At 58.1% G+C, this 25,118-nt stretch overlaps 3 protein-coding genes across 6 annotated transcripts in view; 1 reads left to right on the top strand and 2 right to left on the bottom strand.

The window, feature by feature from the left end:
- The window catches only part of TNXB (tenascin XB), a 56,947-nt gene extending 53,114 nt beyond the window's left edge, over positions 1-3,833 (top strand). For all 3 annotated transcript variants that reach the window (XM_023725527.1, XM_023725528.1, XM_023725529.1), the window contains 12 exons: positions 114-449; positions 889-1,011; positions 1,130-1,273; positions 1,467-1,586; positions 1,691-1,834; positions 1,926-2,056; positions 2,167-2,299; positions 2,380-2,531; positions 2,615-2,711; positions 2,806-2,967; positions 3,050-3,213; positions 3,535-3,833. In XM_023725527.1, coding sequence (XP_023581295.1) covers positions 114-449; positions 889-1,011; positions 1,130-1,273; positions 1,467-1,586; positions 1,691-1,834; positions 1,926-2,056; positions 2,167-2,299; positions 2,380-2,531; positions 2,615-2,711; positions 2,806-2,967; positions 3,050-3,213; positions 3,535-3,636 — 1,808 coding nt within the window. In that variant the 3' untranslated portion in view covers positions 3,637-3,833. The remainder of the gene's footprint in view (positions 1-113; positions 450-888; positions 1,012-1,129; positions 1,274-1,466; positions 1,587-1,690; positions 1,835-1,925; positions 2,057-2,166; positions 2,300-2,379; positions 2,532-2,614; positions 2,712-2,805; positions 2,968-3,049; positions 3,214-3,534) is intronic.
- A 7-nt stretch (positions 3,834-3,840) lies between these two features.
- On the bottom strand, positions 3,841-6,390 carry LOC101359524 (steroid 21-hydroxylase). Its single transcript, XM_004390804.1, has 10 exons — positions 6,189-6,390; positions 6,020-6,109; positions 5,736-5,890; positions 5,551-5,646; positions 5,349-5,450; positions 5,165-5,251; positions 4,799-5,002; positions 4,380-4,558; positions 4,196-4,299; positions 3,841-4,106 (listed from the first exon to the last, which is right to left on the bottom strand). The coding sequence occupies exons 1-10, from the start codon at positions 6,388-6,390 to the stop codon at positions 3,841-3,843; spliced, it is 1,485 nt and encodes a 494-aa protein (XP_004390861.1).
- Positions 6,391-9,346: 2,956 nt separating this feature from the next.
- Positions 9,347-24,505, bottom strand: LOC101351736 (complement C4-A). Of its 2 annotated transcripts, XM_004390775.3 has the most exons (41): positions 24,441-24,505; positions 24,098-24,302; positions 23,698-23,899; positions 23,405-23,475; positions 23,227-23,315; positions 22,936-23,018; positions 22,680-22,776; positions 22,407-22,512; positions 22,175-22,307; positions 21,392-21,507; positions 21,056-21,235; positions 20,722-20,907; positions 20,408-20,593; positions 19,670-19,828; positions 19,261-19,387; positions 19,018-19,089; positions 18,534-18,731; positions 18,336-18,447; positions 18,178-18,248; positions 17,793-17,932; positions 17,459-17,668; positions 17,179-17,230; positions 16,979-17,068; positions 16,633-16,842; positions 16,382-16,457; positions 16,070-16,226; positions 15,859-15,975; positions 15,572-15,743; positions 15,132-15,364; positions 14,894-15,061; positions 14,477-14,536; positions 13,415-13,508; positions 13,139-13,325; positions 12,914-13,004; positions 12,718-12,792; positions 10,913-11,015; positions 10,626-10,715; positions 10,440-10,538; positions 10,182-10,265; positions 9,793-9,925; positions 9,347-9,623 (listed from the first exon to the last, which is right to left on the bottom strand). In XM_004390775.3, the coding sequence occupies exons 1-41, from the start codon at positions 24,503-24,505 to the stop codon at positions 9,482-9,484; spliced, it is 5,241 nt and encodes a 1,746-aa protein (XP_004390832.1). In that variant the 3' UTR covers positions 9,347-9,481. The 2 variants fall into 2 exon arrangements, with proteins under 2 accessions (XP_004390832.1, XP_004390833.1); XM_004390776.2 differs by lacking the exon at positions 12,914-13,004 and having other exon boundaries at positions 13,186-13,325.
- Between the last annotated feature and the right edge of the window lie 613 nt (positions 24,506-25,118).

The following is a 25,118-nucleotide window of genomic DNA, read 5'->3' as shown; positions in this document are numbered from 1 at the left end:
TTGGCAGATGAGGAAGTAGGGGTCAGGGGTGGGGTGGCCAAAGGGACCTGCCCAGGTCACCAAGCCAATGTGCTTCTGTCTCCAAACCCTTCTGTCCCGCCCACTCCATACAGGGCAGGCTCCTGCCGGGCAGACCCCAGGGGAGCCAGGCCCCCGCCTGTCCCAGCTCTCGGTGAGTGACATGACCACCAGTTCCCTGCGGCTCAACTGGGAGGCCCCGCCCGAGGCCTTCGACTCCTTCTTGCTCCGCTTTGGCGTCCCTTCACCAAGCACTCTAGAGCCACACTCACGTCCTCTGCTGCAGCGGGAGCAGACAGTGCCCGGGGCACTTCGCTCAGCCGTGCTCCGGGACCTGCGACCTGGGACCCTGTACAGCCTCACACTGTATGGGTTGCGCGGGCCCCACAAGGCTGACAGCATCCAGGGCAGCGCCCGCACCCTCAACCCAGGCAAGGCCCCACGCCAGGCACACACACTCAGCCCAAAGTGGGGGTCTCTGTACTCCGTATATGGTTAAGCACTCTAGCCGAAAGACTGGTGATTCGAACCCACCCAGAGGTGCCTCAGAAGACAGGTCTGGCGATCCGCTTCTGAAAGATTACAGCCTTGAAAAACCTGTGGAGCAGTTCTACTCTGCACACCTGGGATCGCCATGAGTTGGAATCCACTTGATAGCAAGTAACAACAACATGGTGGCACCTAGGGCCTCAGCCAGAAGGAAGCTGGTAGTTGGTGGAGGGCTTAGTGGGTTCTAAAGCAACTTCCATTTCTAGGGTCTAGAGGAAAGGGGTGGTGGTGGGCACATCCAGGGAGAAAAAAGAGGAAAGATATCCTGGCCCTCCCTGCCCTGTGCCCTCACCATCATTCCTTGCCCCCCTCTCGCCCCAGTTCTGGAGAGCCCCCATGACCTCCAATTCAGTGACATCAGGGAGACCTCAGCCAAGGTCAACTGGATGCCCCCACCATCCAGGGTAGACGGCTTCAAAGTCTCCTACCAGCTGGCAGATGGAGGTGACACCCTTTTGCACATGTCCTTTGCTTTTGTTTCTCCTGGCCCCCTGCCCTGTGTCTACCCTCCAGCTCCTCTCAGGTTCCTTGGGTAGCTTCCCAACCCACAACGTGCTTTCAGGGGAGCCACAGAGCGTGCAGGTGGACGGCCGGGCCCGGACCCAGAAACTCCAGGGGCTGATCCCAGGCGCCCGCTATGAGGTGACTGTGGTTTCTGTCCGAGGGTTTGAGGAGAGCGAGCCTCTCACAGGCTTCCTCACCACAGGTGAGAGGGACAGGGACATGGGCGGGAGGTAGGGGGACAAGAAGAAGAGAACCTGGGTAGGGGTTGAGAGTGAACGCCATGGGGAAAGGGAGGCATTGGAGGCTCCAATTTTGGACAAGAGGCCCAGCAAAGTATGGGACAGTGGTGGGGGGAGCAGCAGGGAACAGCTCTGAGCCCCCTCCCTTTCTCCCAGTTCCTGACGGCCCCACCCAGCTTCGTGCACTGGATTTGACCGAGGGATCTGCCTTGCTGCACTGGAAGCCCCCCCAGGCCCCGGTGGACAAATACAATGTCCGGGTCACAGCCCCAGGGGGTGAGCGGGGACTGAAGCCTCTGGAGGGAGTTGTCCAGGGTGGGGAGAACAGGCTGGACTTGGCAGGGCCTGGAGGGCAATAGCTGACGCCTGCCCCCTCCCAGCCCCGCCTCGACAGGCCTCTGCCCCGGGTAGCGCCGTGGACTACCCCCTGTACGACCTTGTGCTCCACACCAACTACACGGCCACCGTGCATGGCCTTCGGGGCCCCAACCTCACTTCCCCAGCCAGCATCACCTTCACCACAGGTACGGCCTCTGGGGAGTGCGGGGCAGAAGAAAGGGGTGAGGGAGCTGGGATGGGCATCCCTCATCTTCTCTTCTCACCTTCCTGTCCCAGGGCTGGAGGCTCCCCAGGATTTGGAGGCCAAGGAGGTGACCCCACGCACAGCTCTGCTCACTTGGACTGAACCCCAGGTCCCACCCACAGGCTACCTGCTCAGCTTCAACACCCCTGGTGGACAGACCCAGGTGATCCAGCCCTGCCCCACTCCCCTCCCTTGGCTGTAGTCTAGGAGGTGCTGCCTCTGCCTCTCCTGTGGGGTGTCCCCTCCCCTGACTTGCCCTTGTCTATCCCACAGGAGATACTGCTCCCTGGAGGCATCATCTCTCACCAGCTCCGAGGCCTCTTTCCTGCCACCCCTTACAGTGCCCTGCTCCGAGCTGTGTGGGGCCAGAGCTTCTCGCCACCCGTGTCCACCACCTTCACCACTGGTACCTGGGCCTGGGGACTGAGGTGGGGCTAGGGCTGGAGGGCTCAGAAAGAGGACTGACCCCTCCCTCTCCTCCCCTAGGTGGACTGCAGGTCCCTTTCCCCCGGGACTGCGGGGAGGAGATGCAGAATGGGGCCGGCACCTCGAGGACCACCACCATCTTCCTCAACGGCAACCGCGAGCAGCCTCTGAACGTGTTTTGCGACATGGAGACAGATGGGGGTGGCTGGCTGGTGGGTGATAGCGGGAAGCCACACAGGGGAGGGGCTACTTTCCCAGGAGTCAGAGGCTGATGGTGTCCCCACCTGCCTCCCAGGTGTTCCAGCGCCGCATGGACGGACAAACAGACTTCTGGAGGGACTGGGAGGACTATGCCCACGGCTTTGGGAACACCTCTGGGGAGTTCTGGCTGGGTCAGTGCCTCACAGGGATTGGGGGTCCAGGGAGAGAGTGGGGATCCCGTGGACACCCAGACCCTGATGAGGGCTTGCTCCCCTCTGCCCCCAGGCAACGATGCCTTGCACAGCCTGACCCAAACTGGTGACTATTCCATGCGTGTGGACCTGCGGGCTGGGGACGAGGCTGTGTTCGCCCAATACGACTCCTTCCAAGTAGACTCGGCTGCTGAGTACTACCGCCTCCACCTGGAGGGCTACCATGGCACTGCAGGTCAGGGGCGGCTGCAGGGTGGGGTGGGGGGAGGGGTTGCCCAGAGGGACGGCTCTCACTGCTCCTTCCAATCCCGGCCCAGGGGACTCCATGAGCTACCACAGCGGCAGTGTCTTTTCCACTCGTGACCGAGACCCCAACAACTTGCTCATCTCCTGTGCGGTCTCCTACCGCGGGGCCTGGTGGTACAGAAACTGCCACTACGCCAACCTCAATGGGCTCTATGGGAGTACAGTGGACCACCAGGTGAGGGGCCAGGGACGCAGCTTGAGCTGCGGCGGTTGGGGATCGGCCTCCCTGGGTTTGAACCCAGCAGTGTGACAGGATCCCTGAGTTACGGAGCCATTGGGTGCCTCAGGGCCTTCATCTGTGAAATGGGATAATAATGCCAGTTTCACGGTAAGAAGATGATTTATTGGATGCCTAGGATCAGCTCAGGATGAAGCCTCAATCCTTTGCAGTTGAGGGTGTTGAAGGAGGCAGGGAGGGAGAAGGTTGAATGATTAATAAGAACCCCCGCCCCGCGCCATGGGACATCTGGTTTTGACTCCACAACCCCCTTCTCAGGGAGTGAGCTGGTACCACTGGAAGGGCTTCGACTTCTCGGTGCCCTTCACGGAAATGAAGCTGAGACCAAGAAGCTACCGGCCCCTGGCCCGGGGAGGCTGAGCCGTTGCCCACCTCTCTCGGCCCCAGCACGACTGCCGAGCACTGAGGGGTCGCACCGAGAGAAGAGTTAGGGGCCGCCTTCACCATCCAGCCACGGGAGGACGCCTTCTCCGCCCGCGATCTCACAGCACTATGTTTACAGGGGGGAGGGGAGGGATTTGTACGGGGGCAATAAAAGGAGAAACTGAGGCACGCGGCCGGCAGTCATTGGCTGTCTCCCAGGCCCGGGACACCCGGGCCCCGAGGCTGCAGCCGCACCTGGAAAGGTGGCACCTGGAGGGAGATGCTGCTGTGGGGCTGGGGCTGCAGCGAGGGCAGGGCGCCGGCGGGCGGCAGCAGCGTGAAGGTCCGGAGCAGCTGCATCAGCACCACGAAGATCTCCAGGCGCGCCAGCGGCTCGCCCAGGCACACGCGCGCGCCGCAACCGAAGGGCAGCGCGCTGGGGTGCGCGCCTGGCTCCAGAAAGCGCTCTGCCGGTGGGCGGGCGACAGAGTGCGGTTAGCACCGCCCAGACCCGCCTCCGCCCGTGCTGCCGGCCCGGCCCGCCACCGCTACCTACCGGGCCAGAACTCGTGCGGCCGTTCCCAGACCGTCTCGTCGAGATGGGCGCCTAGGAGGTTGGGGATGACGACCATGCCCTCAGGGATGTCATAGCCTAGGATGCTGGAGGAAGGACGGAGTTAGAGACAGGCCAGGACCCCGCTTGGGCCCTCCCCACAGATCCCTACCCCCTCGGAAGCCACCTGCTGGGCCGAGTGGTGCGGTGGGGCAAGGCCAGGGGCACGGAGGACCGCAGGCGCAGCACCTCGGCGATGGTGGCGTTGAGCAAGGGAAGCCGGGCGCGATCTTTGTACTGGACCCAGGAGTCCGAGGCACTGGGGCCCAGCTCCCGATCCAGCTCCTCCTGCAGTTGCTGCTGAATCTGGAAAGCGGGGCAAACCTGGCGTCTCGTGTCCGGACCCTGCCCCCATCCCTGTGGGGGCTGCCCGGCCCTTGGTCATGCCCCAGCACCTCCAGCTGAGCCCAAGTTCTGGTTAGGAGAAGGTGCCCCCTCTGGGCTAACACAGCCCGCGGAAGTCGCACCGCTCTGAGCAGAGCGAGCTGGGTCTCTGTCTGCCCTTGCCAGGCTGCCAGGAGTCTTTGTGCCTGCCCCAGGGCGCACCTCAGGGTGATGAAGCAAGAACATCACTGCCCAGGAGAGGGTGGTCGCTGTGGTGTCCGTGCCACCAATGAACAGGTCCACTGTAGCCATGTGCACGTGCCCGTCAAGGAGCTGCCCCGCACTGCCCTCTTCCACGTTGTGCTTCCTCAACCCTTGCAGCATGTAGTCCATCATGTCCCTGCACTCGCCGACCATGAGGCTCTCCTGGGGAGAGGAGGGGGAGTGGGGCTGGCTGCCAGGCTGGGGTGGAAGGGGCTGAGGGTGGCAGCAGGTCCAGGGCTGGGGGGATTCCAGAGAACCTGCCTAGCCCTGGGCAGTGGCGCCCCTGCAGAGGGCCTGGCAAGGAGCTCGCAGTGCAGTTCCCACCTTGTGCCGCCTCAGCTGCTCCCTCACCATGTGGTCCCTCCTCTTCAGGGCCCGCTTCAGCCTCCATAGACCTGGGTTAGGGAAGAACTGGGGCAGGAAACAAGAGCGTGTAGTTGTTGGGAAGGAAGCCTGCTCCCTCACCCCCCATGCCACGATCTGAAGTGTATGGGCTCCACCTCCTCACCCTGAGAAAGGGAACAATGTCCAAAATTTGGATGGACCAGTGGTCCCAGGTGCTTAACAAGTCATAGATGCAGTCATGAAAGGCGTGCACTAGGGAGTCCTCCTGCCAGAAAAGGAGGAAGCCCTTTCCATTCAGGCCCAGGAACAGGTCAGGAAGGAGCAGGGGAGGGGCTGGAGGTGTATGAGGGCAACAGAATCTGGACCTTGTTTCCAAAGGTGAGGTAGCAGATGATGGTGCAGGTGAGCAAGGAGAATTCCTTGTAGATGGTCACGGGGGCACTGGCCTGGGCTCTCATGCGCTGGGGAGAAGGGACATGAGCTAAGTAGGCCAGGGGGCTGCTGGGAGAGGTGAGGCTGACCTGGGGCAGCTGTGGGAGGCCAGAATCACCTCGCAGAACTCCTGGGTCAGCTCCTGCATAAGGGGCTCCATGGAGCTTCGGATGCCCAGCAGCAGGGCTGAGCGGGCGAGCTTCTTGTGGGTCTTCCAGAGCGGGGAGTAGTCCCCTAGTGACACATCCTGGTAGTCCTGAGATGCCAGCTTGTCTGCGGGGGAGGGGGAAGAGGGCAGGTACTGAGGAAACCAGGGGCCTGGTGCACCCCTCTGAGTCTCACTCTGGCCCTCTGCCTCCTCCAACCCCATCTCTTCCCTCAAGAAATGCCCCTGCCCCTTACAGGACGGTGTCTGGGGTCTGCCAGCAAAGTCCACCCACTTCTTGACCATGGCCTCCTCAATGGTCCTCTTGGAGTTCAGCACTACCACCTCTGGGAAGGAGCCAGAGCAGGGTGTCAGCAGGGAGAGGACCCCGCTGGCCCGTTCCCATGGGAAAGAGGAGGTGCTCACCTTGCAGCCCCAGGCGAAGCCTGTAGACAGGCCCGAGTTTCTGAGTCAAGCCAAGCAGGTAGAAGGGGAGGTTGGGCTCCAGCAGGTGCAGGAAGCCTGGGACGAGAGGTGGGAGGTGGAGGGTCCTGAGCATCCACCAGCCCCATAGCAGGCGGGCGGTGGCCAGCAGGGGCAGCAGCAGCAGGAGCCCCAGGAGTAGCATGGCCGAGACCCACACAGAGGCCCCGGTGCAGCCACTTATAGCTCTTGAGCCCCTGCCAGCCAACTTGGGCTGTTTTGAGACTTCTTTGATCCCTCCCCTCAGGCCCCTTCTCACCATCCTGCCCTCCGAGTGGTGGTGCATTCCTGAAATGACGCTTGGCCTTGAGGAGTCCCATTTCAAAGACCTTACCATCCATCAGAAGAAAGGAAGGAAAAAGCAGCCCTGACCTTGCTCCTGCAGCAGGAATCTGTCTTCTGGCTCCACATCAATCATGCAGGCCAATGTGTTTACCCCCCATCCCCTACCCCAGGCCTGGGCTCTCTCCTCCTATCACCCTGCCTTGGATCAGCTTGTGGCTACAAAGTCTGTCTCAGAGAGACAGTATGCCATTTCTAATATGTCTTTCAGGATTGCCTGAAGAACAAAATGAGATGAGTGATTTGCGTAGTTTTTTTAAAAACCAGGGCGACTGTGCGCACTGGTTTGCCTGGGGCATCCCAGTGTATGCCTGTAGTCCCTGCGTAATTAATAGTGCCCTCTTTCACTCTCAGCTGTGTCCAGGAGAAGATGAAGAATTACATGGTCCCCCATTTTAGAGCACTTACCACCTACCAGACACTGTACTTCACCCATATTAACCAGGCTATGGGGTCAATACTATCATAAGTGGCTTGCCCACGAGCACACAGCCAGCAAGTGGCTGAGCCAGGATTTGGCCTTAGCAATCTGGCTGCAGAATCTGTGCCCTTAACCATTCGGAGAGCCTCTCTTTGGTTGCAAGGAAAAGAGACCAGCTTGAGCTGGCCTGAGCCAAAAGCAAGAATTATTTTATGGATACAGGGTTGTCTTATGAGAATTGTTTTATGGATACAGAGGAGGGGACCTCATTGGCATTGGAAGGCCAGGGATGGGGGACTGAAAAACCCCTAAGGATGGGCAATTTACTAGCTCCGTCCTTCCTCTCGCCCCTTTCTGTCTTCCCCCCTCCTCCCCTCCCTTCCCTTCTCTATTTCTCTACATTCATGCTTCTTCTGCCCCCCGCCCCCGACCAGTGCAGGACTGCCTTCAGGGGGCAGGCCCAGCCTCAGGAAGAGTTTAAATTCCTGACAAGTGACTATCAGGAGCCACTTTGTGGGTGAGGAGGCAGTTGAGGAGCTTCGAGGAGGGGCTTGGGGAGAGGTCATGCCAAATAAGGGTGGCAGGTATCAGTGAAGGTTTGGAGGTAACATGATGCCCAAGCCTCAGGTGACAGCCTGTTCACACTGTCCCCAACTCCCTACCCCTGGCTCTGTAGACTGACCCAGATGAGCATCAGACCCCAGCGTCCAGAGGTGGGAGGTCCTTCTCCCCTTAAAGCTTTACCCAGAGCGTAGATGGTGGTGTCGGAGAGCCAGAGTTGAGATCCAGGCTGTGCTACCTACTAGCCTGACTGATTAACTGCTGGAGGACCTGAGGAAGAGGTTCAGGCTGTACCTGGTTCCAGGCCTGGGATGGGAGGGAGAAAAGAGGGGTAGGCTTTCTGGGGTTGGGCAGTGACAGATTCCTCCTTTCTCATAGTTGACCTCTTAGACCCAGGCCACGTCTTACCACAATGGCAGCCAAATCCTCAGCTCTGGTAAACAGATTTCTACTACCATCATGGTGACTGGCTTTTGGGAAAGAGATCTGATAGGCAACCACTGGGCCATGTAAGCAACAGCCCCGGGAAGCCTCTGAGGAAGGTCAGAGAAATAGGAGGGGCTCAATTCGAAAGCTGGAGTGCTTGTGGATGCATCCCTTTATAACTGGACTCCATTTACCTCACCAGCCCCATCTCTTCCACCCCACCTCCAAATCCAAATTCTAGACCTGATGAACTACATACAGTGCCCCAAATGTGCTCTGTCCTGGTCCTGGCCTCTGGCCTTTGTCTCTTCTTCTCCTGCCTTAACTCTTCTACCCCCACTATCTTTTTTTGCCTGGCTCCTTTTCAGCCTTTGAACCCAACTTAGATGTCACTTCCTCCAGGAAGCCTTTCCTGCCTCTCTTCTGACACTCTCCCTCCTGATTGGGTTCGATGCCCTTACTGTGTGCCCCTCAGGACCATGGGGCTCCCCTACATCACACCTTTCACAGAAGACAGGGACTGCGCATCTGCTGGTCTGTCTCCCCCAACCGTGAAGTGAGTGAGTTCATAGCTGTATCCCTGGTACCTAGCACAGGGCATGGGGAGGAGCCAGGAATTTCTGTTGAATGACTGGCAGGTTGCTGAACTATCTCAGTTTTCATCAAAATTAACCTCGCATAAATTCCTTTATACAGATTTCTGAGTCACCCCTGAATATCCCAGTGATGCCACCGAATGGAGGGGAGACTAGACAGGCGGGGTGGGGAGGGTTAACCCAATTGCACAGCAGTCTTCTCAGAATATTAGCAAATCCATCAAGGTCAGCCTTTTGGCTGGTTTAAAGTCAGTAACTGGAATGAAGACATGACTGGCTCTGAGGATTGCACAACTCTGGGGAAATTACCAAATGCCACTAATACTAGGATCGAGTTTCAACAGGCTTTCAACTGACCCGGGCTCAACTCAGTGCAACAGACCCAGAACTGCCAACCGCATGAGGACAGAGGGGCACGTGTGGCTGGACAGCAGCTTCTACAGCCAAAGAACTGAGGTGTTAGCTGCCCACAAGCCCAGCCTGAGGTGGCCACATGGGCAGTGGAGTGCCCTAGAGGCACAGCTGAAGTATGTATGGACTCTGGGGCCTCAGGATGCAAGCTGTGAGTCACAATTCTGCTCAGGGGGCCCCATGATACACTGAGCTCCCTAATGAGCCATCTGGGAGGGTTCAGAGGGAGCTGGACACCCCGAGAGTCACCAAGCTCTGAGAGTCCAGGATGATGCCAACCCTGGCCTGGACCTGTGAGAACCTGGAATGGGCAGTGGGAACACTGGTCTCAGTCCTGGAGACACACATTGACACTTTGCTGCCAAACGCCTTTATTATGCCCCTGCCTTGCCCTGGGGCTGTGTTCAGAGTAAGCCGCAGCACCTCCAGGCCCCGCCTTTCCCTGGAGCAGACTCCTTCTGGGGAGGTGGAAAGCCACTTCACACCTGGCATCCCTGAGTGCCATACTCCTGAAGGAAGTCACTGAGCTGGGCACAGGCTGCCCGCTGGCGGGTGCTCCGGCACAGGCGCTCCGAGGGCATCTCCTCAATCCAGCTATTTGAGTCCAGCAGGTATTGGGGGCTGCAGGGGACAAAGGGGGCAGTCAGCAGGGGTCAGGAGGATGGGCAGACGGGGGAGAAGAGCACAAAGCACCTAACTTCTTAGGGTGCCTAGATGCCAGGGACCTGCTCCCTAAGGAAGGTCACAAGACCTGAGGAGAGTAAGAGACCGAGGGGCCCAGGGGACTCACTCTCCCTTGAGGTCGTAGGTGGCCCCATCCAGACCCATGATCAAATATTCTTTCTCAGGCTCCAAGCGAAGGCGGCAAGAGGCTCGAACCAGGAAGTTTCGGGTCTGACCAACAGTGGCCTTGGCATCCTTGGCTGAGATGACGTGCACAAGAGATGTCAGAGGGGAAGAGGTCTCACTGAACCCTCACCACTCACCCACCAGAGGGATATACTGCTCTCCGGGTTATGGACAAGTCCCATGTTCTTAGAGGCAGAGGAATTTGAGCTCAGACTCATCCAAAGAGTGGGGCCAGGCTCTCTTGAGAGCTGTGAAGTCGGGCCCCAAGCCCAGACCTCAGTCCCCCTCCAGCCCCAGCCCCACCAGCCTCGCCCATGACGCCCTTCATACAGAAGTGCAGGATTTGGGTGATCTTGGTCTCAAAGAGGCGGAAAGCAGCTCTGCTGTCTTCTCGGAGAACCTTCACCTGGAAGCCTAGGAGGGGTTAGAAAGGAGGGAAGGTTAGTCTCCTGAGGCCAAGAGGGCTGGAAGCTGGGGGCAGAGCAAAGAGGCTACACGTGGGTCTGTGAGAGGAACAGGCATAACTGGCAGGACCAAAGAGCTGGTCCCTGAGGGCAGGCCAGGCCAGGGCCAGGTGGGTAGACTGACCGTACTCCACACGGGGGTAGTAACAGGCAAACTTCATCCTGTAACCATCCTCCTCCTGCAGCCCCCGCTCCAGGGCGCGGCGCTGGCGAGGGCACTTCCCTGAAGTCAGGGCCCCAGAAGAAACATCAGTACGCCCCGACCATTCCATGTCCCCCCACACCCCCGCCCCCAGGCCCAGGGTCTCACCCTCAGCACACTGGCAGACATCACCAGAGCACAATTTGGACAGGAGTTTGCTCTTACTTGGTGCTCCATAAAACACAGAACATTTGTGCTCTGGAGCAAAGCAGAGAGGGGGTTAGGACACAGTGCCTGTCCTCTGCCTCCCAGTCGCCCAGTCCCATAGAGGCCCAGGACTCCCTTGCCCCCTTCACTGCCCACATTCCTGGTGGCCCATATGGTGGCACTGCCCCAAACCTCCCCTGGATGCCAGGGTGTTGCACTACCCCACCTCCCAGGTACCCAGTGCTCACCGGGGTTATAGTAGTCATACAGGGCCGCACTGGCTGGCTGCACCAGTCCTACCGCTACCTCCTGCACGGCTCCAAAGCCCACGCATTCCCTCGAGGTGGGGACCTGGCCCAGGACGGGGAGGGGAGGTCAGGACCCACTCTCTGGGCCTGGCAGGCCTCTGAGCTGCATTTTCTTGGCCTGTTCCTGTTGGTCTTATCTCTAGTGTCCTTCACACTCAGTTACCATCCTGCCACCGGAACTGTAAAAACTGCTCCCAAGGTCTCTGATGACTTCATGCCTAGCTGGTGGCCTTCTCCCAGTCTTCAGTGTCCCGACCCACGGCAGAGTGGCCCATCATGGAACTTCCTCCATGAAACTCTCCCTCCTCTTAGCTTCTGGGCCATCTTTGGTTCTGACCTAATCGTTTCTCACATTCGCTTCTTCCCTCCCAGAGGCACAGCACCCGCCCCACTTCTTCCCTTCCTCTGCTGTCGCCTGTGGAGGGCTCGACCACTCTCTGGCTGTCCCCAAACCCTTCCAGGCTGAAGAGTCCCAAACTGAACTTCCAGCCCTATCCGATAGTTAGGATTTGGGCAAGACTGATAAATTCACCAAATCTACTCTGCCTGCCCCCTAAACCTGCTCACCCTCCTGACGGCCTTGTCTTGTCACTGATACTTTGAGATGGCTCGGCTTCCTCTATCTGCTGTAACCTCACATCAGGTGCTTCCACTCTACCTACTCTCCTGGACCCCTTTCCATACACCCACACAGGTCCTGTCTCGCCCTAGGGCAGCCCCATCATCAGCCCCCTGCCCAGAAATCTTTCTGACTCCTTATTTTCCATTGTGTTCAGCCCAGACTCCTCAGCTAGGCTTCTCGGGCTAATGGGGCCTGTCCTTCTGCACACACTGGGCTGGGGTCTTCCTTGGCCCACAAACATGTGGCTAATGCGTCACTACGCCTTTCTCACATATTCTCTCAGAGATTACAGTAAAGGTTCATAATAATTTTCAAGGGCCATTGAAGTATTGACAGGTCTTTGTTTAAGCCAAGTAATACAGTGAAAAGACAAAAAACGACTGTCATCTATGACCACCGTCGCTTCATAAAATATATTTTAATGTCAAAACCAAAAGGCAGCAAAAAATTGTTACCCTTCTTTTAAACCTTTCGATGCTGTTTGATGTGTATGTGTTAAGAATAAAAATTAATTTTAAAGAAAAAATGCAAAAAATTATAACAGCTGTTTAAAAAAAAACTAAGAAGGCTATAATCTCAGCAAAACCCAAAACCAAACCAAACCTATTGCCACTGCATTGATTCCAACTCATGGCAACCCCATGTGTTACAAAGTAGAACTGCTCCATAGGTTTTTCTTGACTGTAACCTTTACAGAAGCAGATTGCTAGGCCTTTCTTCTGTGGAGCCGCTAGGTGGGTTCGAACCGCCAACCTTGAGGTTAGTAGTCAAGAGCAAACCATTTGTACCACCCAGGGACTCCTAAAGCAGAATAAAATCAGCCTTGTGAAAGGCTCGCTCCACAGTGCTGACTTCCCCTTCCCTACTGACTGGCTGGCCTCCAGCATGCATCAGGGGCCCCAGTCTGCCTCCCTCAGGGCCCGCCTCCCTCAGGGTCTGCCTCCACCTCTGGCCTGGCTCTCGCTGTCCACTGCTGATTCATACTCTGTCCTGTCTGCCTGCTTACACCACAAGTCCTCAAAAGCACTGACTGCTGACACCTCAGTTTTCCGAGAAACCACATAACATCTACTCGGTAAACTCGGGCCATTGGTTCCCTCCTACGTCGCCTCTCCCCACTCACCGAGTCGAAGTAGAGCAGGACGTGGGGCCCCTCGGTCTCAAAGTGACTCACGTAACGGTCAGAGAGGGAGGTCAGCTGCAAGAAGGGGGAGATGGTGATAGGGAGGTGCACCTGGCAGGGTATAGCCTCTGGGGGTGCTGTGGGGGGTGGGGAAGGGCTGCTGAGGGCAGGGGGTCTGCTGGGTGGCTAGCCATACCTTCTCCAAGTCAGCCCGCAGGGCGTGGAAGCCACTCAGGAGGGTGATGTCTGCGATGGCCATGCCAAAGAGCCCCACCTTGCCATTCCGCCTGCAGAGAGACGTAACCTGCTGTCCAGATTCCACCTGCTGCTGGGGGTCAGACACCAGAGCCCACCTGGTCCTGCCCTCCCTCACCTGGCCCAGCAGCCACCCCCGCCAAACCCAATGCAGTCCAGCGCTCACCAGATACACACGGTGTACTGCACCCGGGACTCCTGCTCCCCTGCCACCTTGGGTGCCTCCCTCCTGCGGCGGTTCCTCCGTCCCTCAAACAGCTGCAGGGGTGTCACGGGCTGCAAATGGGCGCCTGGGTCGTCCCTGGATGGAAGCTCGTCATACTCATAGTCCTCGTAGTCCTTGTTTGCTTCCACTGCCCAGGGATGGAGGGGCTAGGTCAGCCACTTGGTCCCTGGCACCCACCCCCCGGGGACCCCAAGGTATCCTAACCCCAACACTCACTCATGTATTCAACGTGGCCCATGACTGTCACTTCAATCTGAAGATCCTGGCAGGTCGTGTTCTTCATGTCCAGGACATTGTAGGTACGAAGGATCTGGCTCAGCAAGGGGGTGGGAAGAGGACACATGACATTAGGGGCCACAGACCTCTCTCCAAGCCATAGCTAAGGGCATCTGCCTGGACTGAGAGATTTGAGGCCTCCAGCCTTTCTTGTACTGCTCACTGAACAGTCCATAAACATAACAAGTAGCAAATCTGGCACAAGCATTGCATAAGACAGAGGGGCAGAGAAATGAAAAGGCACAGGGTGCCCAGAGGAGGCTTGTAGGATGAGGATGAGCTCGTCCCGTGGGACGAGAAACAGTGGAAGGACGTTCAAGGTGGGGGGGGTCTGTGCAGATGAGTGGGTCTGGCTGGCTGGGGCCCAGTCGCACGAGCCTGCGGAGGAGTCTGACTTGGCTCCAAGGCTGATCTGACTCGTGTTTTCAGCTCAGTCTCGCTGAGGTGAGAACATGGATCAGAGTGGGTGAGACTGGGGGCGGGGAGACGTTACATGACCACCTTAGCACAGAGTCCAGGACACAGTGACAGGGCCATGGGCAGCAGGGGAGCAGAGAAGGAGTGACCGGGACAATAAGGAGGGGCTCAGAAGAGGGAGGCACTGAGGTGGCCTCCAGAGGGGCAGCTGGGCATCTGGTGGAAGGGGCTCCCGTCAGCCAGAGGAGGGGGCACGGGAGGAAGAAGGGGTTGGGGACATGCTGTGTCTGAGGCGCTGTGGGGCTTGTGGTTCTGGGAGGGGCCTGTGCTGAGGGTCTGGGTGTGAGAGCCATCAGCCCTGGAGGGTAATGGATACGACAATTGTCCAGAGATAGTGGAGACCAGAGTGAGGAGGGAAATGCCCAGGACAGGAAGCATGGGCAACATCAACCCTGAATGACTTCCTCCTTCCCCACCACTGAGCTCTGAGCACAGTTCTCCCTCAAGACCCTGTCTCGTCCCCGCCCTGCCCCTGCCCGGCCCGCTGCTTTCCTAGGCCCAGGTGCCTGCTCCTGTAGCTCTCACCTTCAAGGTTCCTTTGCTGTTTCCTCCCACCTTCACATTAATCTTGCTGTCCAAGAAAAACTTCCAGGAATAGAAAAGGGAAAGATGTCAGAGGGCCTAGGAAAACGTGTTCATTGCTCCAACTCTTCTTCTCCCTAAAAACACCCCACTTCCTCTCCCCACATCACATTTCACAGTATACACCTTCACTTGCACGACCTCATCTCAGCCTCTTAAAACTCTGCTGGGTAGACTCTGCAGATACTGTTTTGCAGCTGAGAGAAACAAAGCTTCGGGGCTAGGTAACTCTCCCAAGGTCACATGGCAGTCAGCCTCCCTGCAAGGATCTCAGGAAGAAGAGGGGCTGTGGGGAGCCCACAGGGTGGGAGGGTGGGGTGGCCCAGATGTAGTGGCAACCCAGGAGAGGGAGTGGGTCACCTGCAGCTCCTCCTCCAGGCCCTTGATTTGGCGGTTGTTCAGCTGGAGCACAAGGGACTTGAAGCCACTGCGGCCGGTGGAGCTGAGGGTCACATTGAGCGTCTTCTCCTCGGTGGTGTGGGAGGCGATCCAGTATTTAGAAAGGGCATCTAGGGCAATGACCGTGTCCTGGGGAGGAGGGATCAGGACTCAGTGCTTGGTCTCAGGATCACCTCCCAGGCCCTGGGGCAGCCCCTACCTGGGTGCTGCGGAATCCCCCCTGGAAGCTGCCCTGGTGTGTGAGCCAGGCTGCAGCCTGGTCGGCCATCTCGGCCTTGCCCTCCCGAAGCAGCAGGTGCAGCAGGCCATAGGCCGTGGTTTCAATCCACAGGGCTGGGGCCCGGGGCACAGGGTCTGACGGGTTGCGAGGAGCCAGGGTGGGTGACACGACGTTGTTCTGAGACCCGACAACTGTGCCCCAGTACAGGTTATCTGCAGTGAAAGGAGACCACATGCAGTTAGGGGACAGCCACGGAGCACCCTAGTTGCCCGCCAGCTCGCCTGGTTTTACCCCAACCATCCCTGCCTATGCTTCGAATTCCTTCTCAGGCTCTTCATTCCATCTCTCCTTCGGGGACACTCAAGGGTCCCAAGGTCCCCTAAGCCCCAGGCTCACTGCCAGGACCCCTTGTCGCTCACCGCCAGCCTCCTGGGCCATGGCCATGAGGTTGTTGTGGGCCACATTCTGTAGATCTTCGGGGGCCTGGGACAGCGTCAGGGCGTAGGCCGTGATGGCTGCCGCGTGGGCCTCCAGGAGCCCAGCACTCACTTGCTTCCCCAAGAATGAGTTTGCATGTGAGATGGAGGTTTCCTAGCAGAAGAAAGTGAGGAAGGAGGTCTGGGGGCTGGACAGCTGGGTTCCTGAGGAAAAAGGGGTGTGGCGGAGGACTGGGGGCCAGCAAGGGGGCAGGCACCGGTGTCTTTACCGCTCTTTTCTTCAACCCCTCGGCACTCTTGTCCTGGAAGGCGACCAGCCCATGATGAAGGGCGATGACCACAAAGGCTGTGAGCGCTGTAGTCTCATCAACCCCCACCAAGCCTCCCTGGAGGAGGGAGGAAAGAAGATGTCAACCAGGAGAGGGAGGGCTGAGAGGGTGTCCCCACCAGATCTCCTCAGCCATGCCTTCCCACCCGCACCTGCATGCCCCTGTGGATCACGGGACAGGGGTCCCGGAAGGAACCGTCAGCCTGCTGCTGGGACAGCAGCCACGAGGCTGTCTCCTGCAGCTTGTCAGGTGAGCCGCCCACCTGCTCCTGGGCCAAACTCAGTACCTTCAGCACAAAGGCTGTGAGCCTAGAGGGGAGGAAGGGATGGTGGGGATAGGGACTGGTCCCTGGAGGGGGCACGTCCCTACTCCCCCAGGCACCTATAGTTGTTCTCCCATCCCACTGGACCTGGCTTTACTCCAACAGCCTGCACCCCTCTCAGAACCACACTTCCAGCCTCACCAGGTACTGCTGTCCCGGTGTAACCAAGCCCCGTAGGAACCATCTGATTTCCGGAACTGCTGGATCCGCAGGTAGCCTGCAGAGGAGAGGCAGCTGCTGAGGTGAGACCCACTCTCCCATGACTTCGGGCCCCAAAACATGCTCCCCATTCCCATCAGGTGCCCCCTTCTTCCCCTCTCCATTCTCCTGGGCCTCCCATCTTCCATCAATTGCCCTCTAGCCCCAGCTTCTGCCTGCTCCCGACCCACAACCTTTCTGGATCAGATCCACAGCGTAGTCCTTGGTCTCTGGGGGCAGGGTGCTCCACTGTTCCGTCTTGTCCAGGTAGTGGGAAGCAGCCAGTGTGGGAGCCAGGTAGACCATGGTTTGCTCTGCGCAGCCCTGGGGCAGCCTCAATAGGGAGGCCAGGCCGCCTGGGGACAAGGCCCCCCCAGAGCCCAAACTGTCCAGCGGATCTGAGGCTAGAGGGAAAAAAGGGTAAAGATCAGAGAGTAGGTCTGGGGACCCAGGGCCGGAGGGCTGCAGGAGCTAACGGAGGTCCACAGGTCTCACATGAATCTGAGGGCAACCCTGGGAAGGGGCGGAGGACATTCCTACCTGTGACCCTGACAAAGCTGCCGAAATCTCCGTCGGGGATAATATTGGGATCAGAGTTTCCAGGAATTTCCAAGGTGCGGCCTCGGTGGTCTGGGGAAATGTGGAGTTGGCAGCCTGCCATGCTGTCCATATCCCCTGCAACCCCAACTCCTTAGGAAACTGCTGGCAGTGAGGGGTGGCTGGGGGTGGGGGTCACTCACCCAGGGGGTTGAGCTCATAGACAATCTCTTCCCTGAAGATGGCCCCTTCCCTCTGTGTCGGGAGAAACATGGCCATGAGAGATTACGCAGGACTCAGAGCCTGCCCCCTCCAAGTACAGACTCTCCAGGGCTTTGAGTTTGAACTTCAGGGACCGAGCTGGGTCAAACATTGGGTTTGGGTGTTGGGCCCCTGGCCTGGTCAGCACTGAGGGTGCTGGGGGTGGGGGCAGCTGGTAAATCTGGGAGTCTGGGGACCTGAAGTCAGGGGTGCTCTATTCACCTCAATTTGAAGAACCTTAGACACTACATCCCCCACAGGGAAATCGAAGGACCCTCGAGCCACCACCTTCAGGGACACAGCAGCGTCTGCCGTGGGCACCAAGGAGAAGGCCACAGGCCGGGCAGAGCCAGCAGGCACCAGCACCTGCTGGGCCAGCCCTCCGCCCCCAGCCAGGCACAGCCCCTCCACTGGGGCCACGTGGACGCTCACCTAAGGGCAGGAAGAAGGGAGGAGGTTGGCCAGAGCCCCAGCCAGGGTAGACTCCCCACCCCTCACCTGCCCCCAGGCTCCCATCCCGACAGCCCCCTGTGCTTGGGCACCAGCAGGCCCTCACAGTCAGGTTTGTATCCAGGTAGTTGTACAGCACGGGCCGCAGCTCGAGCTGCTCAAAGCGGCGTATGGAGGTGGGCAGGCGGAGATGCAGGTGGAAGTTGCGGAACACTCGCAGTCGTGCTGGCGTAGCCACACACAGGCCTGACGGGAGGACATATAGGAGCTCAGAGGTGTAAGGGCATCACAGCCAGAGTCCCAGCAGGGAGGGGCAGGGAGTGGTCCAGTGCTCTGCTCTCCGCCACTGGTGGCCACTGCTCGCTAGCCTCCCAGCCCAGGTGGATGCTGAGTAGAGACTTCGCCAGCTCTCTGGGCCCCCTCCCTATACTAAGAGCAAAGGGCTAAACAGGGAGCCTGGGTCGAGAAGAGATGGGAAGGGGTGACCTCACCTTTGCTCTGGGACAGGCTCACGCCATGGATCTCCCACGTGGTCAGCGAGTCGGGGAGCGACAGTTTCAATCTGTGACAGGAAAGGTGGAGAAGCCCATCACACTCAGGGCTGGCTTCACGCACAGCCTAGAGGTGAGCAGGCCCCCCATGCCCTCACGTCTTGGAGTGGTCTACTGTCTCCAATTTCCAGAGCCAGTTCTGGGGGAAGTAGCTGCGCACAGGGATGTCATCTTCCTCTATCAGTTCCTCCTCCTGCAGCATCTGCATGGCTGGGGGACCGGGGGAGGAGAGTGAGGAGAGGGCCGCCTGCCCTCCCAGGCACCCCGCCTGTCCCCCAGCCCACCCAGCCCCTCACCTCGGGCAAGGCCCACCCGGCCCGTGGCATGGGCCTTCTTGCGTAGGTTCTCAGCAAACTGGCAGCAGGACAGGAAAGGCTCCCGGCAGGCCGGCTGTGGCACACGGGCCGCCCGCTGCTCACAGGAGCGTACCATGGGCAGCCGGGTCAGCCCGTCCTGGCAGCAGCGCTTGGCTGTTGGGGAAGTATACTGGCCCACTGCAGGGCCGGGCTGAGGGTCAACATAGGGGACAAGAAGGAGACACAGCTCATACCCTGTCCAACCCTGGATCCACAGGGACTCACCCCTGAGAGGGCAGGAATTGAAGAGAGACCAGGGAGGGAGCCACCCACTCATCTACCCTCATCCCCAGAGCTTGGCTCTCTGGCCCCAAATACGACACAAGGGCTGCATGAAGAGCCAAGCAGCCAAGAGGCAGAGCCTACGCTGGCCCCTGGCTGTAAGTGAAGAGCTTAAGTTGCCTCTCAGGCACCCACCACTCACACTTCTCACTAACGGCCTTTTGGAAGTTCACGTTTCTCTTCTTCCGAGTTTTCTCCTGGGGGCAGCTCAGACCTAGTAGAGAGCAGGGCTGCAGCCAAGCCATAGGGTGTGTGGCCTCCCCCCTCTCCTCCCTGTTCTCCTGCCCCTGCCCAGCCCTTCCCACCCCTGCCCTTCCTGTGTTATTCCCCAAGGCCCAGCCTCCTTCCTTATCCCCCACCCATCCCCTTCCTCCTCTGCTCTCACTCTTTCTGGGTGAGGTCAAGTGTTCTCCATCAGAAAAAGCCAGACCCGCGGCCTGAAACACCTGAAGGGCGGTGTCCCCGCCACCAGGGCCACAGCCCAGGTCATAGCTGTTCATAACTTCGAAGACCTGGCAAGAAAAGGCAGGAATGTTGTGGAGACAGGAGTGGCCAAGGGGCAGGATTGGGTGGTCGGTGAGAGACGAGGATATGAACAAACATGAGAGGGATGTGGAGAGTGGGAAACGGGCCAAAGGGCCAAGAGCTGTGAAGAGGCCCAAAGCTTGTGGGAGAACTGTGAGGAGTCTGTGGGGAGCTGGCGAGATCTGGGGACTGGGCTCAGACTCAGAGCGCAGGGCAATGAGAGAAACGAGGCACCAAGGGGAGGAGACTGGGGAGAGGTCTTGACACACCTTGCCCATGTTGAGGGGTTTGTGGGACCTGCTGCCCACAGCATACAGGGCCATGTCCACAGCTCCTAGCGCCACCAGGGCCGGGGAGTCTGTTTGCAGGTGGAACTTGACAGTGTCCCCAGGACGATACTCCTTGGCACCATCCACGTTCAGCTCCAGCTGGCAGAGGTCGGGGGTGGGGGCCGTCAGAGTGGGAAGAGCTGCTTTTGGTCCCTTGCATCCTCAGTGCACCCCAAACGAAATCCATGCCCCATGTGCAATCACACTGTAGCCCTGTTAGGGACTGAATTGTGTCTCCCCCAAAATATGTGCCAGAATCCTGACCCCTATAACAGTGGATGTAATCCCACTTGGGAATAGGGTTTTCTTTGTTATGTTAATGAGGTCATCAGCGTAGGGTGTGTCCTAAACCTAATAATTTCTGAGTTATAAGGAGCAGCATAGACACAGAGACAAGCAAGCACAGAAGGGGGAAAGATAGACGCCACCTGGAGATCACCAAGGAATCGAGGAATGCAGGGGCTAGAGTAGCTGTAACAAGGACTTCCTCCAGACTCGATAGAGAAAGCGCCTTCCCCTAGAGTTGGTGCCCTGAATTCAGATTTGTAGCCCCCTCAAATGTGAGAAAATTAATTTCTGCTTTCTAAAGCCACCATCTGTGGTATTTCTATTACAGCAGCACTAGGAATCTAAGATATCCCCCTGACACACACACACACACCCCAACTCTCCTGTTACCTTGCCCTCGCAGGCCTCGGCCTGGACATCCACTCGCAGGGAGTTGGCAATAGGGAGGCTCCCATGGTAGTAGAAGGCCACGAAGTGGAAGGAGGGTGCCAGGCGTTGGTCCACAAACACGGAGACTGAGGTCACGGCCCTTCTGGGCTCTTGGTGCATGGACACGATCTCACCCCGGGACAGGATCTGGGCCAAGAACGGTCTCTCTCCATTGCACATCCCCAGCCCTGTAACCACCGCCCCCCCTCAGAGGGCTCTTTCCTGCCAGAGACCCTCCCTGCAGGCCAGCCCTCCTCTCTCCTCTCCATGCACACCATGTAGTAGTAATGAGAGAAGGTGGCCCCACTGACGCCCACGGCTCTCAGGTTCAGGTTGAGAGTGTCCCCAACTCGAGGGGGCCGAAGATGCAGCCGCTCAATAGACAGAAATGCAGAGCCTTGTGAGGGTGGGGCTGTCACTGTGAGCCTGGCCACATCAGGATGAGGGGAGCCTGCGGACACCTGGAAAAAGGGTGCATGGTTAGTGGCAAGGACCCAGTACCTAGCTCTCCCCTCTCTCTGGGACATGGATCCCCAGGAACCCAGATCATCCTCCTTTTCTCCCCCATCCTCTCCCACGGGGAGGAAGAGCTGGATGGGGGAATCTCACGGAGAGCCGCAGTTCTTGGGTGGTCTGAGGGATATTGATGGGAACGCTGACTTGGCCACTCCCATCTGTATTCTGCTGAAAGTCCTGGGTTTTAGAAGCAGGCCCAGGAGAAGACAACTCAGCAGAAACTTTGACAGGAACATCAGCAGCTGGAGAGCCCAACATGTCACGGACCCGAGCCTACATGGGTGGCGAGGAGCAAGTCAAACAGAGGTCACTGAGAAGGGAAGCAACAGAGAGCAAGGGGACCACCTTCTTTCTTCCCAGTGCTCTGCCCTCTGACTAACATCCCCCTGCCCCACATCCATACTCTCATCCTTCCCCTCTAGCAGAAACCTGCAGCAGAAAGGGGGCCCCAGGCACAAGATGGCGCTTGGTGTTGCTAAGATCCAAGAAGAAGGGAGATGACACAAAACGCCAGGATGTGAGCTCGGCCTCCTCCAGCTCCCCACCTGCAAGACATGAGCACAGAGAGGTAGAGGACAGACTCCAGGGAAAAGAGGAACAGGAGCATGAGGAGACGGTGACCCCCTCAGGGGCACAGGCCAGCTCTATTCATCTTTATGTTTTCCAAGGCCCAACACAGACCCTTAGGAGCCCTGGTCATGCAATGGTTAAGCGCTTGGCTGCTAACCGAAAGGTTGGCGATTCGAATCCACCACCCAGCTGCTCCATGGGAGAAAGACCTGGCAATTTGCTCCCATAAAGATTACAGGTTAGGAAACCCTATGGGGCAGTTCTACTCCGTCACATGAGGTTGCTATGAATCGGAATCAACTGGACAGCACCTAAGAACAATAACAACAACAGGTCCTAACACACAGACAGCACCTCACATATGTCTGTTGAATTAATTAATTTAAAAATGAATGAATGAATGTGCAAAAAAATAAACACTGAGATGGGGGAAGAGGCAGGATTACCCAGAGACAGAGTTGGAGTGAGACAAGGTCTCCTGAGGCTTTCCTGGCCTTGGGTCCAAGCAAAAAGTGGAAGAAATGTGTGTTTGTGTGTTTGTGTTTGGGGGTGGGGAGGGGACAGGCGTTGACACCGGAGAATGCAAGGTCAGCTTAGAGGTCAAAGGCATGTCTGGGGTTATGATAAGGGGAAGCCACTAACCTGGAGACTCAATGACGGCTGCTGCAACGTAGAGACGCAGCCCCAGAAGGTCAGTAACACGCATATTAAGCTTCGCCAGGGCCCCCTGGACCTCGGCCTCTGTGAGGGTAATGTGGCTCTGGCCATCCACCAGCTGGGGCAGAGAGGAAACAGGATGTGGGGTGAGACCTGAGTCTCCAGCCTCACCCCCTTTTCCTCCCTAGTCCCTTACGTCCCACATCCCCCTTCCTACCTTGGTCTGACTCTCCAGCCCCCGAAGGAACGTCTTCCCACCATCCTCACCCAGGAGCGCAAAGCGCACATATGCCACCCCCTGCACTGGCTTCCCGTAGATGTACCTGTAGCCATGGGGAGATTGGGAAGGGGGTGGGCCAAGGGCTGGAGGACATAATCAAATGGTCTGGGAGGGAAGGAGAAGCAGGCCGGAGGGAGGCAGGGCTCCCTGGCATGTTCACACTGAGTGGGGAGCCCTGGGCAGGGCCTGCGTCGGGTGCAGGGCAGTTACCTGGCCTGGATGTCTAGCTGGATTTCATCAAGAAAGTCAGGCACTGTCAGGATGTAGGGCTTTTCAGGGATGATCTTCACCTCAAAGTTGGGAAGAACTAGCACAGGGTAAAGGGGGAGGCAGGTCAGACTCTCGTGAAAGGACCCTTCAGAAACCTCCCTTCCCTCCAGGATGTGGCACCCATGACTCCCTGGCTCTGCCTGGCCCCCACCCCCTCTCCTTCAACCCCTATGTCCCTCATGTCTCCAGCTCTCACCGTATTTCTTCACCTCAAACTGGGTGCTGCTGTTGGATTCCGGGGCGCCTGAGAATCGGGCTGAGACCTTCCAAGTCCCTGGCCTGAGGACAGACACAGAGGGGACTCAGCCCGCCTGGGCCAAAGGGCCAAGGAGAGCCAATGGCCAGGTGACCTGGAAAGAGGACTGTGGGGTAAACCAGAGGCTTGGGGAGCTTGGGATTGTCCTGTGTGTGTGCTGGAGGAAACAGGAGCCTGGAGCAGGAATTGGGTGGTGTAGCTGAGGGCAGCCCCAGGTCGGGGAGCGCTCACTCTGAGATGTCTGGGATCACAAAGTTGTCCTGGAAGATGGATGTGGCAGAGAATACCTCCTTCTTCTGTACGAGGAGGCCCTGAGAGTTCTGGAGGAGGAGGAGAAGTGGTCAGGAAAGGGTGGAGGGGTGTGGGGTCAGATCAGTGGCCAGAATCAGGTCAGAGGTCGGCGACTCACCTCCACAGTGACCGTGAGGGGGTCCGTGGACGGGCGCATCTTTTGATCCAGTGCAAAGATCCGGTACCAGACTAGGGAGTAGGGGGAGAGAGGTGAGGAAGAGCCCAGGTGCAAAGGGAGGGTGGTTCCCGATTCCCCGCTTCCAGGAGTGAGAGGGAAGGGAACACACATTTGCTAAACACCCTCCTGTGTGGCAGGCACTTTCTTTGGGGTTGTCTCACTTAAGGGGCACCACATGTGTCCTGAGCAGGCTGGGAGGGAGTTAAAGGTAAGGCCCCGAGGTCACAACTCACCCGGCTGGCCAGGGTTATAAATGGGCTGGTCAGTCTGCAGAAAGAGGTGTCCCCGGCGAGAGGTGAAGAGCAGGTTGACACCCTGAGTGTCGACCTTTCTGGACAGAGAGTCCTTCAGCCATGATGACTTGGCCACTAGCTGTACCTCAGGGCCTCTGCGGAGGTCATGGAGGCCACAGATCTTGGTATCTTTCAGGGGGATCTGTCAGGACAGGGAGGGGGAGCCATCAGAGACGGTGAGAGCTGGACAGGATGGGGACTGAGGCAGAGACCTGGAAGACCAGCTGGGGTGGGAGGAGAGGAGGGTAGGTGAGCCAGTGAGGAGAAACAAAGATGGTTACAAGAAGACAGAGAGAAGCAGGGTGGGAAGTCCCAAGAAGCAGCAGTGTGGTCCAGTTACCTGGAGGCTGAGGAGTACGAAGACTTTTTCTGAGCTGAGTGTGAAGCCCACCTCTGGGGAGCAGCGGAGATTGATTTTAGGGTTGCTTGGGTTTCTCAGGTACACTGATCCTGTCACTACTTGGCCCAGGGGGACATCCTGGAGCTGCACCCCCACTGATAGGGGAACCTCAAGGTGAACCACAGAAGGAGAAAATAGGAGCAATCTGGGGAGAACAGAGGCGGGTCAGCAGCTGGACTTCATGCTGGCCCTCCACCCTGCTCTCCCCCACTCCTGAACCCCATCCCTCAGCCCGTAGCCAGCCCTGCCCCCACTCAAGGACCCAACATCCTGCCTCCAGGACCTGGGTTTCTGCAGAGACAAGGCAAAGAAGCTGGAGGCCCAGATCAGCCCCCAGAAGAACCTCATGGCTGGAGGATCCACAAGGGGTCAGATCCGTCTGTCCGTCTGCTCCCTTCTGGTCAATCTAGGGCTTGGGGCAGAGTTGACTCTGAACCTTGCTCCTCCCCTGGCCCAGCTAAGCTGGGAAACCACCCCTGGCCCAGCTAAGCTGGGAAACCACGTGACAGCCAAGAAATGCAACTGGCCCTAGGCCCAGTGTTGGGGGGGCAGCCTGGACACCTGGGTCTCTGAGGGAATCTTGGCCCAGAGATAGAGCCTGTCCTTCCCCATTAACCCTTCTCATCCCACCCCCTACTGGGTACCTCCCCGCTACTATCTGTGTATGTGTACACATGTACATATGCTCATGTACACATGGCTCAGATGTGCAGGAGATGGAAACGGTCTAACAAAACAAGGATGGGCTTGTAAGACACTTGGGTCTCGGTTTCACCACCACAAAAACTGAACTACACTAGGCCTTTGCTTGTTGTAGGTCCTAACAGAAATTCTGTGGTTTAGGAGACCGGGCACACCCTCACTACACCCCAGGGAGAACCAACCTGAACGTCAATGTTAACCCTTCTCCTCTTTGAACAATGAGGCAAAGCTCAGGCCTAAACTTGGCTTTACCTCTACC

This window comes from Trichechus manatus, unplaced genomic scaffold (assembly GCF_000243295.1).
Source record: "Trichechus manatus latirostris isolate Lorelei unplaced genomic scaffold, TriManLat1.0 scaffold00327, whole genome shotgun sequence".
In the NCBI taxonomy this organism is placed as follows: domain Eukaryota; kingdom Metazoa; phylum Chordata; class Mammalia; order Sirenia; family Trichechidae; genus Trichechus; species Trichechus manatus.
Note: the sequence above shows the minus strand (reverse complement) of the source record. Positions and strands in the feature narration are given on the sequence as shown.